General features: G+C 39.8%; 1 protein-coding gene across 1 annotated transcript in view; it reads right to left on the bottom strand.

Annotated features, from left to right (window-relative positions):
• The window catches only part of DMD (dystrophin), a 2,292,995-nt gene that overhangs the window by 102,525 nt on the left and 2,171,364 nt on the right, over window positions 1-19,106 (bottom strand). Inside the window, 1 exon segment of the mRNA XM_026451980.1 lies at window positions 2,569-2,643. Within this exon segment, the coding sequence (XP_026307765.1) occupies window positions 2,569-2,643 (75 nt within the window).

Raw genomic sequence — 19,106 nt, 5'->3', positions numbered from 1 at the left:
ATCTAGGCTTGTGTAGTGCACTCTTATATTGACACAACAACAAAATTGCCTAACAACACATTTCTTAGAACATATCCCCATTGTTAAGCAACACTTGACTGTACACACATTTCCATTAACTCTTCAGCCCCCTCCAACTAGCTACCACCCCACTCTTCTCCCCTTCATAAGTAAATTTCTCCAAGATTCATTCATACCATCTCTAATTCCCCACTTTTGGTTCACTTTTGAACTCACCACACCACTTCCACTATGCCTCTAAAATCTCACCAAAGTTACTAGGGACCTTCCTGTTGCTAAATCCAATGGGCACTTTCCACAACTTTATCCTGACATCCCAGCAACATCTGCCCTGATGACGGGTTCTTTCTTTCTTCCCATGGAGTATGTGGCATCATAACCTCTTGGAATTTTCCTTCTTTCCTGCTGGCCATTCCTTTGCAGTCCCTTCTGTAGGTTGCTTATCCTGTGTCCTAAATAACTTCCCTTCTCACTCTACACTTTCCTGGAGCTATCCAATCCTCTCCATGGTTACAAGCAGCACCTACAGGCTCATGATCCCTAAATATTGTTTGTATATTTCTCCTGAGCACCACAGCTCCGTGTCTAACCTTACCAGACAAGTCCCCATTCACCTGATACTCCAAGCCAAGCACCTAAGTGTCTTCCTTGACTCCCTTTCACCCACCACATCAAGCTTGTCCAACCTGTGGCCTGTGGGCCACATGCGGCCCAGGACGGCTTTGAATGAGACCCAAATGAACTAGTAAACTTTCCTAAAACATTATGAGATTTTTTTTTTTCGATATTTTTTTTTAGCTCATCAGCTACCGCTAGTGTTAGTGTATTTTATGCGTGGCCCAAGACAATTCTTCTTCCAGTGTGGCCCGGAAAAGTCAAAAGATTGGACACCCTTGTACCACATCAAATGAATCATTGAGGCCTGTCAAATCCACTTCCTGAATATTTCTAAATTCTCTCCACTTATCTCCATTACTACTCTGCTAATTCAAGTCACAACATTGCTGGTTTAGATTACTGCGACAGGTTTCTCTCCTGTCACACCAATCCATACTGTGTTCCACAGCAAGAATCATCTTTCTAAGTGACAATCTGATTATATCACTCCCAGGCCAAATCTCCTGACCTCTAAATTCCTTAACTTGGGTTTTAAAAACCTTGCACAATCTGCTTCCTGCTTCTCTCTCCAGCCTATTATTTCACAATACATCTTCCCCCTGGAATTCTGTGCTTTGGCCATACTGACATATTTTCAGTTCCTGAATGTGTCATGCTTTCTCTGGGCCCTTCGGTACATGCTCTTCTTTCTGACTAGAACACTCTTCCTAGAGGGAGAGCCGCTTACTCTTCTAGACTTACCTAGCTTAGACATCACCTCTTCAAACAAACATTCTCTGAATCTCATTCCACACAGTTAGCTGTTCACATAGTACTCCATTATCCCACTGTTGCACAACTAAATATATGACATTGAAATACATGGTCTTGGAAATAGAGACAAAATCACTTTTTTTTTTTTAACCAAATGTAGACATTCTTAATACATTATACATATATTTGCTTAAGTCTACAAATTTTATGAACATCCTGGTTATCCCTTGTTAGACTGTAAGTTCCATCAGAGTAGAAACTGTGCCTGTTGGGCCGGGCGCAGTGGCTCATGCCTGTAATCCCAGCACTTTGGGATTGGCTGAGGCAGGTGAATCACCTGAGGTCAGGAGTTTGAGACCAGCCTGACCAACATGGTGAAACCTCGTCTCTACTAAAAAATACAAAAATTAGCCAGGCATGGTGGTGCATGCCTGTAATTCCAGCTACTTGGGAGGCTGAGGCAGGAGAATCACTTGAACCCGGGAGGTGGAGGTTGCAGTGAGCCCACACTGTGCCACTCCACTGCACTCCAGCCTGGGCAATAGAGCAAGACTCTGTCTCAAAAAAAAAAAAAAAAAAAAAGGAAACTGCCTGTTTCATGGGCATGTCATCAATGCACACAGACCCTCGGACAATAGTAGAGTTATACACAAACTATCTGATGACATGATAGAGCTGTGTAACATTTCAGGATTTTTCCACAGATGTATGATAAAAAAGGAGTGTCATTTTTCCTCTACCACATCATTCATCTGCACGTTGGCATTCAAGCTAATAAACCACACACGTCTATGAACTTTGGTTTGGATCAGATAGTCACAGTCTTCTAATACTAAGTACATTTTGTAAAAATAAAAAAAAAACAAAGGTAGAACAAGGAGAGATAGTGCAAGTTTCACAAAGGGAATTATGGATGCCAATGCCAGTAGTTGGAAAATAAAAATTATCAATATCCTAATTCAACATCAGTAGCTGAGGAATGGTGACAGGAATGATTCTAAAAATAAAACAAAACATTCTAGGCAAACTCCAGGCCAAGGATGCATTAAAGAATGAATTCTATGTTGTAACAGGAATTGTGACAGCTATTTCTCCCCTAAGTAAAAATGTACCCAACCTACTTTTTATTCTAAGCAAAGACAGTATCAAGCTCTTCAAGTACTGGCCAATACTTACAGCAAAGGGCCTTCTGCAGTCTTCGGAGTTTCATGGCAGTCCTATAAGCTGAGAACCTGACATTATTCAGGTCAGCTGAAAAGGGGGAAAACAAAGATCATTTGTTATTCCATCAGAAAACATAGACAACTCCCCACCCCCCACAGTGAGTTGCCAATAACTACAACCACCACAAAAATAGCCTAGAAAAAATATTGTGTGTATGCACCAAGCTTTCGGAGGTGAAAATTCTGTTAATGTGGGAAAAGAAAAAATAATTCCTTTTGCCCTTTGACAATCAGGAAGGCTAAGTTCTGTGAAGACTACAGTGGTATAGCCTGAAGGGCATTCATGTAGTCCTGTTTCCAAGAGGAAAGAGATGGACAGGCATTATTTTTTTCTGGAAAGTAATCTGGATCTACTGTAGTGAATTTTTGCTGCACAAGATCAAAGAGAACAAGAAATACATTATTTAAATAGCTCTAAGACCTTAAACAATCAAGTGGCAATATAACATTTTTTCTGACTGTAGAAGTTACACATGCTCACTTTGGGTAACTTAGACATTTTATATATATATATATATATATATTTTTTTTTTTCAAAGAAATCATCTACAAGCCCATAAACTCAAAAATAGGCACAATTGGCTGGACTCAGTGGCTCATGCCTATAATCCCAACACTTTGAATGGCCAAGGTGGGAGGAGTGCTTGAGGCCAGGAGATTGAGACTAGCTTGGGCAACATAGTGAGATCCCATCTCTACAAAAAAAAAGTTTATATAAATCTTTCAAATAGGCGCTGTTAACATTTTGGGTATTTTTTATACAACATATGTGTCTATGTGTGTGATATGTATTTAAAAATATAATTAGAATTAAAATAAACATTTGGCTCTATATTCTATGGTACAATCATTCTAATGTTCAGCATAGAATAACAACAATATATGTTACTGTGGTTTCTGCAGTCACCAGTCTATCAAGCCCTGACTCACGTCACCTAGCAGGAAGCTATATTTAGATGATGTTCTTACTCAAGTCTGCACAAGCCTTGATAGATACTGGGCTACATTTATTTCAGGAACCCAGCTCCAAAAAGCTCCTTGAAGACAAGAACTCTGTCACCTACTTCTGTCATTTTTCCCAGCAACTTAATATGCAACTCCTCTCTGAAAAAGCTGTTTTAATACAGGTCATGGGCCGATTGACCAACTGAATGAATCAATAAACGAAAGAAAGAAAGAAAAAGTACACTGACATACATGACTAACTGCCATAATCAAATGGCACCTACGAAACCAATTCTAACAAGGTGTTAGGAAAGGGCAATAATTCAATCCATATCCAAGTCACTTGGGTCAACATTTTCAGCTTTATAGCCATTGCAGAGACCAAACATAAAAGCCTGAATTTAAACTAGGGGAAAGAAAACGATGTTTATAATTTAAACTATTCAGCATACAATTTTGTTTAAAAGACTGGAATACCAAATGTTGGTGAGGATATGGAGCGACTGGAAATCTCAGACACTGCTTTTTGGGAATGTACATCAACTTTGGGAAACCAGTGAGGCAGTTTTTTATGAAATTAAACATACATGTATGTTATGACCCAAATATTCTTTTCCCAGATATTTGTACAGAATAAAAATGTATGTCCACAAAAAGATGTGTACATGAATGTCCATAGCAGCTTTATTCATAATAGTCAAAAACTGGAAACCAACCAATAAGGTAATGGATAAACAAATTGTGGTAAAGTCATTCAATGGGATACTACTGTGCAATAAAAAGCACACCAACATGGCACAAGTATACGTATGTAACAAACCTGCACGTTATGCACATGTACCCTAGAACTTAAAGTATAATAATAATAATAAAGGAACTAACTACTGATAATGCAACAATGTGAACTGATCTGAAAAACATTAAGCTGGTAAAAGAAGCCAGGCACAAAACAGTACATACTGTTTGATTTCATTTATATCAACTTCTAGAACAGGCAAAACTCAGCTACTATGCCAGATGGTAGCCTGGGGTGTGGTGGGAGTAGGTAACTGACCTCAAAGGTACACAAGGGTGTTTTCTAGGTGATCGAAATGTTATATCTTGATTGGCACGGTGGTTGCACAAGTGTATGTATGTATGTGTCAAAACCCAACAAGTACACTTAAAATGGAAACATGTTGTAGTGTTTAAATTATGCCCTCAAAAGGTAAATTTTAAGAGTCTTTAAAAACACTCACATGAACAGTATGCTATGATGTATGTGTGTGTTAGCTTAAGCTACATTGTAGAGGTGGTCAGTTGCCTTAATCAGGAATGAACTCCAAGGGTGGTTGGCCAGAAATTAATCAAAAAGCCTCAAGCCAGAAGCAGCCACTGTAAGTGACTGTTATATATTTAGCTCTTATTATACCAGGGGTTTCATTAATTATCCTAATTAATGTTAGACGGGCTTGTGTTAGTGATATTAGTGGTTTGTAAAATATGAGGATTGTTGAAAAACATTTAGAAACATTCCCTGCCTTGACATTGAGTTTAAGAAGAATCCAGTAGGTTCTCCATCTTTAGAAATGGTGCCCTAGGCTGAATTCCAAAATGTCCAGCTGTGGTTCACTGGATTCTTAGTTGTCAGAATTCAATTAGACAGTTGAGGGAATCCTGCTGCTAGAACAATGGTTCTCAAACTTGAGCAAACATCAGAATCACCTGGAGTGGATAGTTTAAAGATGCAGATTTCCCAGACCCCACCTCCAGATTTTCTAATTCAGTAGGTCTGGGGAGGGCCTGGGAATCTGAATTTCTAGCAAGTTTCCAGGTGATGCTGATGCTGCTGGTCCAGGGACCACACTTTGAGAACCACTCTAATAGAGGACCGTGGCCTGTGCAGACTGTGAGCCTCTCACACCCAGCACCCCAAAAGACGGAACTGTGACTTCACTGTGTCTCTGGCACAGGCTGTAAGATTGTTTTGTACCCACTGGCTAATAAATGCTCATAAGTGACAGAACTTGTTCTGAGACTTGCTTTCATCATAACGTGGCAGCCGAGTGGTGGTTAAGAGGGCAGTCCTCACCTACATCTAACCACGGATGACTACCAACACCTATTACAGAGAACCTATGTGGGTCCTTGTTAGTTAAAGTGTGATTTGAGGAAGAATAGCATTAGTATCTGCTTGGAGCTTATGAGAAATGCAGAATCTCAGGCCCTACCCAGATCTGGGAAACAGAATCAATATTTTACTAAGAGCCTCTGGTGATTCATTTGGAAATGATTTAAATGCAAATTTTAATAAAGTTTCTTGTTCCATGTTGTTAAACTTCAAGTATAAATTCTGTACACCAACCTGTGTTGTCTTTTTTCTTTCTATCTTCCATTTTGTGGGCTTTTATTAATAGATTATTTAATAACTACTATAGTCAATTACACCAAAATCTCCCCTCTGGGATATATCTGTGAGTCTCTTGTTTATGAGGAACACCAATAAAAGGTATTCAATAAATTTAAAGCATGTTGGAGTATCTTGAAACGCTATATATACCGATTGCTTCTTGAAGATAATTAACGGTTGCCTGGAGACTGTCCTTTGGTGAGTAGAACTTGATCTAGTTGGGTCCCTTTAATTGTCCTTCTTTCTCTCTCCCCTAAAAGATGTGGTTCTTCCTTTGTCTCTTTTGCCCAGTCATCATTGCTTGCTTTTTAAAGTGGTCTCAGCCAACTCATGGTATGAGTTGTCTTGTGGCATTAATCCGTGAGAAACCAATTCCTGTCCTCCCCTCCAGATTGGTACAACATCCTTCACCAGTACCATCGAATTTTTCCTATACTTGCTAGTGTGGAGCTCCCTTACACACACTGATAATTGAGTCCCTTTGGCTCTTTATAAAAAGCAATGTAGAGACGTGGAAATGCACTTTGGTCAAATACAGATCCCTTTCCCGTTAACACTAGCCTGTAGCAGTTTCCAAGGGATAAGCATCCAATCCCAAATTTTCTTTCATTCCTTCACTTATACAAAAGTATTGAGTGTTAGTTTTGTGCCAGCCAAACATCTTGTAGAAGATACTGGCACAAAGTTTCTCTTCTTTTTTCCCTTTCTAATCCTCCTTCTCCACTGCCTCTTAACTCATGTGCCTAGTTTCCTATCATCTTTCTTCTTTCATAGAACAATTCCTCTCTTATGACCCCAATTCTACCCTCTTTTCCTATTTTCCTGATTCTATCCAGCATTCAGAACAAATGGTCTAAATGAGGTCACAAGCTCCATCCAAATCTTAGAGTTCATATCAAGAATTGGCAAATTCCAGTAGCTAGAGATCCAAGTAGGAGAGGCAAGAATGATCTGGTTCTTTCAGGGCATGAATATTAGTGTGGAATAGTATCAGAGACAAGCATCTGGAAGGTTCCTGCTCTAGCAGTGCTCTCAGTTTCCCTAAAGCAGTTCAAACTTTCCTTCCTTCTAAATACTTCTAACTATGACACATTCTGCCTCTAGTTAATCCTCCCTGACATCTTTTCAGCCTACCCCCAACCCACTGCAGTGAATAAGCCTTCTGCCACCAGTTTTCTATGCACCAAAGTCCAATCCATTCTCAAACAGTGATTCAGGCATACCAGAAGAAAGTAGCAGGGAAAATGTTTAGTTTCCATCACAGTGCTACCGAAGCCATATAAATGTATATCTGGTAACTGCCAGTGAACTGCGACGGAGTTCTGGTGCCCTAAAATTCTACTACTCAAGAGAGTTAACTGCCTGTGTTGTTTGAGTCCGCATGTGTTGCTAGGAGTCTGCAGCACCACTCCCTCTGGCTTACAGCTGGAAGAGATAAGTCCCTGCCTTACGAAAGTGTGTAGGATGCACACAGAAACCTCAAGACGCAATACAGCTGTGAACAATGTGACACTGTCCTGAGCTAAAAGTTGGGATGACTGTGTAGTGAAAGTATGTATGCAGTTTAATAAAGCTGAAGCCCCCTATTCCCGTGCCCCATGAGAGACTGGCCTCCACTTTCCCTGGGAGCTGACTTTCCAGGACTCTGATCCAAGTTGTAATGAGCTCACTAGCTCTCACAGCCGGAAGTCAAGAGGAGTGAGACTATCCAAGAAACCAGTTACGCCATGTTTCCATGGCAGCTGGGAGAAAGCGCACTTCAGAAGGGTAAAAATGCTGAACTGTACATTTCTCTTCATAACTTGTATTATTTTATCTAGGGCTGGTTCTAGCCTATAAATAAAGAAATCTAGAAACGTAAGGAACAAGGGCAAACATCAAACCACCTACCTTCTCAAGTTGAATTTCCAACTACTGAAGTGACAGCCCATTCATCTTTTATTTTGAAACATGAAATAAGTAATAGGCTTCTCTTGCCCCTTTGTTTACTCTATGCATTTTTCTTGACTTTGGTAAGTATTTCTGTTTTATGGCTTTCACTTTTACTCTGTGTAAAAGTAGCAGGTGTCAAAATTCACCAGGAAAGAGGAACTGATCAAGTTTGCGTCACAAATCTACATGTTACATGCTTTTGAAAAAATAGCGAGAAACACATCAGCATTTTAAAGCCATGGAAGCATTCCAAAGATATTACAGAAAGAAAACAGTAAGTCCCTTCATTTCAATTTTATAGCTGGTTTCTGTCTTTTAATAATACTATAAAAATCCTACTATCTCTGACTGAACTGAGGTCTAGAATTTAAAAGAAGGAGTGTTTTAGTCTATCTTTCCAATGGCTTGTGGAGACTTTTTGGAAAGGCCTAAGGTTTCAATATGCCTATCTATTAGCTAGAAAGAATAATAATGACCTCATTAACTTTATGAGTGGAAAGAGCTGTATGGCTAATGATTATTCCAACACATAAATTGGTATAGTGGCTTTGTTTCTTCATACCAACTCTTATTTCCCAGAAGAAATTTCATCCAAATCTCCCAGGTGATAAGTGAAAAATAAAATTTAGAGCACATATGCTTTTGGGGGAGTATTGTTCTAAATTCAGTGTTTGGCATACAATATGCATTAAACTACTACTGCCTGCCTATTTTACTAATTTTCCAAATTTTCCCAAGAAGCCAAAACAAGGCAGTCTCCCCACATACTCCTATTATAGAAAGGTGGCATATTTTAAAATATAATAATATGTCTCCAATTTTCCAGTCTCACTCCTCCAAAGGATTCTAACGGACTTTTCACATGACAAGTATTATTCTTGCCAGCTCAAACTCACTAGAACAGACAAGAACCATGGATCTTAATGAGACTTGAGATAAATTGAGTAATTTAAATCAAGTCTGTCTTGAAAGCAAATTAAGCCAAAATATCCAGGCTTCAGAAGTCTAGAATTATTGGGAGCTCTTCAAGAACAGACCAGAAATTCTGGAACATAGCTTTAAAGAATTAGCTGAGAGAAGAGAAACACTAACACACCATACTTGGTCTGTAATTTTTTAAGATATATTTGAGGCCTCTTAAAATCTAAACTCGTAAAAACCTCATCATCAACATAGAGCTTTACATAAATGGGGGGAAAATAAACCTATACACAGATAAACAGGAATTATGCATTCATATTTGGATGAAGTACAGAAAGTACAGTCTATGAATTTATAATTACTATCAAGTTATGTTTCCAGATGCGAAACGGTTTTACTTATTTGTCACCAATGACTTTCTGAAATTCTTCTAAGAAATGAAGGAGAGGGCCAGGTGCGGTGGCTCATGCCTGTAATCCCAGCACTTTTGGAGGCCGAGGCGGGTGGATCATGAGGTCAGAAGTTCGAGATCAGCCTGGCCAATATGGTGAAACCCCGTCTCTACTAAAAATACAAAAAAATTAGCCGGGCGTGGTGGTGCACACCTGTAATCCTAGCTACTCAGGAGGCTGAAGCAGGATAATTGCTTGAACCCAGGAGGTGGAGGCTGTACTGAGCTGAGATCGTACCACTGCACTTCAGCCTTGGCGACAGAGCAAGACTCCATCTCGGGCGGGGGTGGGGGTGGGGGGAGAGAAGGAGAGAAGCAATAAAGTACCTAGTATGGGACAAATGTGGAAGACTCAGAATTGAGGAAAAGAGAAAAAGGTTATGAACCAAAAATATTGAGAAGTTCAACTGTGAAATAAACGATAGCACAAAATCCTGGCTGTGGACTGTTTAAGGCATTTCTGGCTCCCTCCTCTTGCTTGGCCTTCCTCAGCAGAATCTCACTACTTCTTAGCAACACTATAATAATGGCAGAGTTGAAATTCAAATTAGTTTTGCTCATTGTTAGCTACTCTGGTAAAAGGTTTGTTGAGAAAGCAGTTTCTGTAACAAACGGCCGACGTAAAGTTTTTTGGGGGAGAACTGTGTATCTTAAGTACCATTTCTGGGGCCTGAATTCTCCCCCAGATAATGGAGGGCTGACTCATATAGGCACCACTGTGCCATGTTCCTTTACATCAAGCTTCAAGAGCGGAAGGATCGGAGCTCCAATTCCCATAACTTTTATTATATATAAAATATACAATCCATAATAATTATGGATCCATAAGGATAAATGAATGCCTTCTAAAAAGCTACAAAGCAGTTTTGCCTAATCTTTTAAAAATCATTAGTATTCTTTTAATATATACCATTTTAAATACATTTAAAATAGTACAAATGACATATTTAAATACATATGTTATATATTTCTAACATATATGTGTATTTAAATATGTATTTGAAATAATACTAATGATTTAAAAAGACTCTTTAGGCAGAACTGTTTTATAACTTTTAAAACCCATTTATCTATCCATAATCCTTTCATCTATCCTTTCAATATTTATTGAGCATGTACTCTAAGCCAAGAACATGGAACACACTGGTAACCAAAATAAATCTCTGCCTTTATTGAGTTTGCAGTGTAAAGAAGGAGATGGATAATAATCAAATATTCATATGTAGGCCAGGCACAGTGGCTCACGCCTGTAATCTCAGCCTTTGGGAGGCCACGGCAGGCAGATCACCTGAGGCCAGGAGTTCGAGAGCAGCCTGGCCAACATGGCGAAATCCCGTCTCTACTAAAAATACAAAAAATTTGCTGGGTGTGGCGGCAGGCACCTGTAATCCCAGCTACTACTTGGGAGGCTGAGGCAGGAGAATCACTTGAACCTGGGAGGTGGAGGCTGCAGTGAGCCGAGATTGCACTGTTGCACTCTAGCCTGGGCAACAAGAGCAATCCTCCATCTCAAACAAACAAGCAAACAAATATTCATATGTACTGTGGTAAAATGGTGAAGGAAACACACAGGAAGTGATGAGACTGTATGCACAGGGAACCATAGGTCAGAGAGGCTTCTTGGAGAAGGTGACATTGAAGCAAAGACTTGAAGGATGATGGGAGCTTGCCAGGCTTATAAGAACACAGCAGGGTAATAGGTCAGCACATGTAAAAAAAATTATAATACTTTTTTTTTTTTTAAAAAAAAAAAAAAGCTCTGAAGTGAAGCAGAGAAGAATGTGGGGCTTTAAGAATCCTTAGAAGGCCAATATCACTGAAATCTCAGAGAGGAAGGAGGAAGAGTGGGCACGGATAAGGCCTGACAGGTAGGCAGGGGGAGGCCCACTGCAGAGCCCTGCACGTCGTGTGAAGGATTTTGGGTGTTGGGACTTCTAGTTAAACACAGCAGATGGAGCAGACTCATCTGTCTCTCTTTATCCCTGACACTCTACTAGGATGATAGAAAAGGAATAAAAAAATGGCATTTGCCCAAAAGAAAATTAACAAAACAGGAGAGGAGACGAGAACAGATCAGAGCTCCAGTATTTTGGTGACTTAGAAAATGACCTGCTGGTAACCAACTTAGGAGACCAGAGAAATCCCAAGCTCAATTAATGCTGCTGGGGAGACAAGGAGATTGGGGCAGGAGTGGGAGGAACTAACAAGCAGCATGCCAATTTATGTAGCCAAGAAGTCTCAGAAATGAAAGGCTCCAGGTTCCTCTGAAGACTGAAATGTGGCTGAAAATACAAGGACTGGTTGCAAGTCTTTAGAGCTCTAAACACCTCCCCCACTTGGAGCTAAGCATCTCAGCCACCTGCTGCTTCACCCTGACAGAAGGCTGGAGGCTTAATCGCCAAGCTGCACCACACACCAGGGCGCATGAAGAGCAGTGAAATTTGGAAGTGGGAGAAGGCACTGGAAACAGAGGGATTACATACCAGTGCCACATCCTGAAGGAAAGTAAATCCTTAACTTCACTTCCTACTCCTCAATTCCATATTTAGTCTGTTGTTTTCTGTTAACTCATTTAAAAAAGCTCTTCTACCTAAGCACTTTCTTATTTGCCACCTTTATCTCCAGAAGGAACTTCAACTTCAGCAAGGTATGCAGCCATTAAATTGGTCCTCAATTATTATCCTCATGTATCATCTTCTTCATGCTGCAGTTACAACTACTCCAAATCAAATCAATTTCCTTGCAGTCCCCCTCTTGACAAGCGACTTACAGTCACACAGGCCACTCTGGCTGCTGGAATAAACAATACTATTCTTTCTTTGGCTCAGAACCGTCAGTTGCTGCTCTCCTGTTTTTCTCAATCACAACATGGGTAACTCAACTACTTACAGAACTCTCAGTATGACACAAACTTATGCATTTACCCCAATCTCCTTCAACTCTATTCTCAACCTCATTAATTAACCAATCTTAACAGTCTCTCTTCATAAGTGAACACACATCCCAGATTCTCCAGGGCAGATCCAGTTTAATTACATTTTCCTCTTTGTTATAAAAGACACTAAAAATGATCAGATGTGACTTAATTTTTATACCATTGTAAAGCTAAATTCACAGATTTTTTTTTAATGTTGTGCCTTAGCTTTTTTGGATTGCAAAAACATACTCTTCATAATATGGTTGACGTTACCTATTTTGAATTTATCACTCTCTCTTACAGCTGAAATATCTCTGGAAAACGTATTTTAATGATGAAAATAAATAACAGTAAATTTCCTCATCTGCTTTAACCTTATCTTTTGCCCTTTCCTGTTTTAAAAAGTCTTAACTCAATTTTCCTAAGTGCTACCTTTTCTACCTTGGCCGTACAGTCTCGGCTTACTTATTTATCTGCCCTTATCTCCCAAGATTTCAACATATGATCTTTCTCCCAAAACTCCATTTCAATTACTTCTCTGGTAACCACAGAGCAGAGGTCACAAACTGGTTGAATTTAGTCTGCAGACTCTTTGTGTGTGTGTGTGTGTGTGTGTGTGTGTGTGTGTGTGTTTGATTGGTTGGTCGGTTTGGGCTCACATAATGGTTTTTGAAATTGTTGAATGATATGCCATTAGTTAAAAATCTGGTGATTTCCCGTTATCTTGCTTCTCTGGAAGAACCTGAAGACCTGACATTAAGAGACCCACATTCTCATAGAACAGTCAGCTGCAACGGAGGCTCTGTTAGCCCTAACAGAAGCTTTTCAGGTTGCCCCACTTCCCACCCAGTCACCTTCAGTCATTCAAACTACCAGCTTGGCCCCAGGAGGCATTTCTTTTTAGATCTTTGCCTCAGCCTGACCACTCCCTTATTCTCCCAAAAGCTTTACATTTACCCTTCAGTTACACTCTTTTTCAGGTTCTTGTCAAGGCTCTGACTGTGGAGTCCCTCCAATAAGTAGCTATTACCTGGCTGTCACTCAAATTACTCTATGGAAACAGTTGTTACTGGGTTTTCCCAAAACTTTCCAGCTATTAATTCTTTGGACTCCACCTCTTACTAATGCATTCAAACTAAATGATTGTGCTGCCAAAAATATTGCCTTAATACACTTACTGTTGCAGTATAAAAACAGATAGGAGGACAGGCCAAAATCCATAATGAGTCTCCTGACTCTATTTCATTAAGTGACAACTACTTCTGCATTTAAAATCATCAATTGACACTTACTTAAGCACCTATTATATGCCTAACTGTGTACTAAGCTCAGGGGTTAAATATTCAGGTTTCTAAAATATTGGGGAAAACAAAAAGATTATTCATCCTGTAAAAAATCAGTACACATATCCCGGGTATTTGTGTGTGTCAAGCAATATACACATACAAAACTCTGGTTATGTGAGTGTCAAAGAAAAAACCAGAGATGGACAGTAAAGTGGTAACAGCAGATTTTATTCAGGAATATTGCAATAGTGGGAAAGAGACCTCAGTATAGAACTGGGCTCAACTCTGAATACAGCATGGACAAGTGGGAATTGATAGCCAAGGAGCAAGGTGGGGTTTGGTGGATGGAAAATTACTAAGAGAAAGCATGGGGGTATGGGGGAGTCTAGCTAAAGAACTTTACAGGAGTCTTGGTGAAGACCAGCCAGGGTGATCAGATGTCACGTGGGGGATGGTGGAGGATGAGGAACCTGATCAGACACGGAAAATGATCAGATATATAAGAGAGAGGTGGTTCTTGCTAAACTGATTTAGCAGGATTCTCACAACAGCTGGATTTTACAAAGAAGTGCACAGGTGGGCCTGGGAGAAGGTTCAGGAGTCTGACTAAAGTTTGATCAAGTATAGACAATCATTATCATGAGCATGCTTATGTAGATACACAAACATATAATGAAAATAGACCGTCGTGCAGTTTATATGTCAACCGCAAAGGTAGTTTCCAAGATGATATAAGCAGTATTCCAGTGAACATTTTTCAGGTTGATGGCATTGAAAACTTCCTATATAAGCCATGTTATTTATGAAACAGTAATTTCTAAGCCCACAAAGACTTAAAGTTAGTTTAAATACCCAATATACAATAAAAATAAAATCTATAGCAATACGGATAGAAATGATTGATGTAACCAATTAGAAATAGCTTTATTTTTCATTCTTATACTTGAGGGAAAATGGATGAGAAAAATGCAGACTTCTGAAGAGATTATGTTGTGCTCACTTATCCTTGGCATGTAGGGCAATAAATGATGGTGCTCAATAAATGTATTTGGAATAAAATTAGATTATGAAAGGAACTTCCTTGCTTTTACCAGGTTTAAGCTGTTGATGACATTAACTTTACATCTAATTTTTCTTCAAATATTATAATTTTCCACTTCTATGGGTGAATCACTAGAATTATTATTTTTGCTTACTCCTTACAACCTGAGCTGGAGCTTCTTTTTTGAAACACACCTAACAAAGATATCAAGACTTTCCTAAGGAATAAAGGAATTGGGACAAAGGGAGAAAGCAAATAAATGGTCCAAAAAGAATGCTTATTAGAAGGTGAATCCGCTGTATTTAATTGTGGCAGATAACCGTATGTTGGTTCACTCAACACCCCTTCCCAAATTCTTTCTCCTTGGTCTTTCTCTACTACAAAGGCTGGAGGATCTCAATTTCCTAATCCAGCCACGGGAAGCTGTGTGGACAGTTTTGGCCAATGCTTGAGAAGGTATCTGCAAGAAAGGATTTCCCTCCCCAAACGGAAAGACAAAGAGACTCTGAGGGTGAACGTCCTTTCTCTTTCTTCCTGCCTGAGAAGCAGTAGTCATCTTGGAGACATCAGGACAAAAGTCACTCATTGAAAATGGTACAGCAGAATAAACCGTGGCCCAGGTCTGATGGCATCACAGACCTCTTCCATAGCTCTCAGCTACCTGCCTCCAGATTGCTTGTTATACAAAAAATATCAACTCCTATGTGTTTAAGATACAATTGGTCAGATATTTTATTAACTGCAACCAAAGTCATCTCTAACTGACATGTGAATGGAACTGTAAGCAACAAAATGCAGAAGGACTAAATAGGGAGCATTGTCCACCCCTGCATTCCTCCTTGGGGTGGAGAAATGAAGTTAGCAGTAAAGAGGTCTTGGGTGGCAGAGTTCTCCATCCTTGCTACCAGGTGGTGCCACTGATGCAGAACAGCTTGACAGCTAATTTAATGTTTAAAACACTTTTATAATAGAGGGCTTATATGGGTAAGGCACTCTTCTAGACAGAGTCCACAAAGTGTTTAGCCGTTTGTTTTCAATAGGATGTTCACAAGACTGATTCTGCCCAGATGTAAAATAAGGATTGGAATTTTAAAGCATACAAGTTACTTCTCTGGAAATTCACGTGTCAACCTATAAATGAACACATATAATTAACTAGTTTTTCATTAACTCTTTAGAGTTAACGAGATGTTCATAACTTCATCTCTAGTGCAAAATTTCCTCTGTTTATAGCTCTTAATATAAATGCTATTTAAAAAAATAGTTTTGGTAACTTCAACTAATCACACGTTTTGAAAGTCAAATTAAGATTCGTATCTACCCTTTATCTAACAGTAAAAATTTTAGGTTCTTATTGAAAATGATTTGCAGCTTCCATCTGCCTCTTTCCATTTCTCAGGTCCCCAACATCAATACACGCCCAATATCCACGCCCTCTAATAACCATCATGAATAAAAAGGATGCCAAAATGAACCACAGTAGAAAGCTAACCTTAGTTACCATGGGAAAAGCAAATTGACCTTCTTGCAAAACACTTTTTTGCAACATTTCTGCCTTAGGCTTGTACACATGCTTTCACCTCATTAGGAAAGATGCATTGTTTGGCTTTTGTTGTTGCTGTTGGAGAGGTGCAAGAAGAGAATCTGTTGCATCTTTATGCATGAATAATTAGTCCAAGATAGAAAACAATTCAAGATATTTAAGGATCTAGGACCATAGTAAACTATGCATATCTCTGCTTTTTGTATACTCTAATATAACAGAAGAGGGGAACAGGTGGTATGACTCAAATTGCCCATGCATGCGGAAGCATGTGACGGAGAATGTTTTCACTGTCATGTGTTAACTTTTCTGGAGATTAGATACTAATGATGAGACCCTGCTGAAGACACTAATATGCAAATCATTCTTTTTTTAAAACAATCACTTGGCAGCTGCAGTTATGATAAATCAATGGTAGGAGCTTTTCATTAGATAATGGACTGCCCGGCCCTCTGACGCAGACTAAGGCGCTTTTAATAAAGGATACCTGAAGGGTTCCTGTTTACCCTCTGTGCATCTGGACAATACATTTGAATCTAGAAACAATATTACCAGTACTCCCGGGAAAATATTCTTTTGTTTTTATTTTTTTTATTTTTTGAGCCAGAGCCTCGCTCTCTCACCCAGGCTGGAATGTAGTGGCGTGATCTCGGCTCACTGCAGCCTCTGCCTCCTGGGTTCAAGTGATTCTTGTGCCTCAGCCTCCCAGTAGCTGGGATTACAGGTGCACACCACCACGCCCAGCTAATTTTCATATTTTTAGTAGAGATGGGGTTTCACCATGCTGGTCAGGCTGGTCTCAAACTCCTGACTTCAACTGATCTGCCTGCCTTGGCCTCCCAAAGTGCTGAGATTACAGGCGTGAGCAATTGTGCCCAGCCTCGAAGACTCTTCTTTATCACCTCAAAACTATGTTGCATTTGGGAGTTGCTTGACATAAAGCTTTGCCAATTTGAGGGTTCAATCCAAGACTCGGGCAGACTCCGAGTTCCTCTGCCCACCTCATGGATGGCCCTGAAGTCACAGGAGTGAGTTTTCCTTCTTTCTCCTTTCAGTGACAATGACCAGGGATTCCCTGTCTTTTGGAATGCCTCCTATTTCACAGCAAGCAGAACTCATTCCCCCTTTCTCTGCCTCTCTGTTTCTCTTACTTCTCACCTCAGCTTTCTTTTCAACACACTGGATCTGACCCAGCTTTTATTCTCCTCAGAATCCTGGACAAAACTACTCGAGGATAGACCTAAAGTAGCCCTTTTTTTCCTAAGACATAGGTGACTCTTACTTCAGCTCTTTTTGTATCCAACGATTCCTTGTAGCGCCAAAGAGAAAAATGGAAGTGATGGGCCGATGACAGAAGGAATACCAACGTTCACTGAGCACTCAAGGGCAAACGTCGTATGTACCTGATACCATTGAGTTCTTACAAGGCCCTGAGTTCTGCATTATCAGTTTCGTTAAAGATAAGATGAGGCTCATAGATGTTTGGTAACTTCCCTATGGTTGCATCCCAGGGCCTGCATTCAAGACCAAATCTTTCTGACACTCAAAGCCTCTGATGGCCTTCCCTGCTTCTCTGCTACAGAAGAAATGTCTTTCCTTGCCCAGTGTGTGTGTAATCCTAATTAGCACAAGGGTGAACGGGCAGTAGTACCCTCAGAAGAACCATGATATAGGGCAAGAAGCAGAGGGTATGGGGTGAGGCAGAAACCCTTGCACAAGGACCACAGGGAGGGAAACTGACCAGTCAATGGGATGAGGGAGTGACCAGGAATGCAACCAGACCAATAATGATGAAGTTCCCAGTCCTCCTTATCTAGAGAAGCCTGCTGAATAATCAACACCTGCAGTATGAGTTGCTACCACTTTTCCTACAAAAGTTTTTTGTTCCCATAGAAACATACAGCTGCTTTCTGTTTACGTGGTGCAGTGTATCAGGCACTCTGAGGGTTAACTAAGATTCTGTGACTAAGGGACCTAACCACCATTTACAACACATTTTATTCCAAGTTGTAAGCAACTAACTTACAAATAAACTTGGAACAGAGCCTGAGGGTAAGTTTGGAAAGGCCTAAATCTTGTCTCAAGGCGGGAATGTGGTTCTTGCCTGACTGCAGAGAAATTGAATGGTTACTGGGCAACCAGGAATTAAATTATTTGGGTAGTTTTAACTTTACCTTTTTCTTACGAGTATTCTTTAAGGGAATATATATATATATACACACACACACACACACACACACATATACATATATATACACTTTCTATTAACAATTTTACTTTTACTAAGAAAATGAAATATATGATGCCTTAGAAATAGAATCTCTAATTTTAAATTTTCCTTTTCCGAATGAGAAAACTAAGGACTAGAAAGCTCTTAGTAACTTGTCCCGAATTCCCTAGTCAGCTAGGAGAAAAACACCAACTAGAATCCAGGTCTTTTTCTCCCCGAGTGCATATCCCTTCCCTGACCAAGCCACAGAACAAAAATATAAAGGCTCGTTCTAAGTGGGACTTCCAGTCTACTCATTCAGCTTAAGGGCTCCCAACTGCTTCCAATTCAAACCGAGGGACTGTGAATCCCTTTAACCTTGACAAGTGTCTGACTGGAAAACAAATTTTCCCAAAAGCAAGCAGGGTCTAATTTTCCCCTGTTAGAGTGGTTTCTAGACCTTGGCATCTTTTGAAATTTTTAAGACTCAGCTCCTCCTAACCCACTCTGACATGTAAAGTCATAGTGTTGTGAAGCGGGCTGTGTTATAGAAGGAAGTCAGGAAGTAAGGATGTGAACATTTAAAGAGTAGCAGCAGGCTCCATCCTGAATTAAGAAACCAGGTCCCAGACACTCCCTTAGATGTGCTGGCTTTAAAAAAGGACATCCTTTCTGTACTTCTGATGATCATCTTAATTTCCCATTTGAATAATGATTTTTTGTTTGCTTCTGAAGTCAGGAGAAGCAGTTAGCATTTATAAAGCTTTGAATGGCTGTCCAATTTGACTTAAAGGCCACGAGATGCTGATGTTAAACTTCCTACATTTATGTCTGGGTTCCTGTCTTATTAAAACAC

The sequence above is a fragment of the Piliocolobus tephrosceles genome, chromosome 12, assembly GCF_002776525.5.
Source record: "Piliocolobus tephrosceles isolate RC106 chromosome 12, ASM277652v3, whole genome shotgun sequence".
NCBI classification, from domain to species: Eukaryota; Metazoa; Chordata; class Mammalia; order Primates; family Cercopithecidae; genus Piliocolobus; species Piliocolobus tephrosceles.
This window is presented reverse-complemented; position numbering and strand designations above follow the sequence as displayed.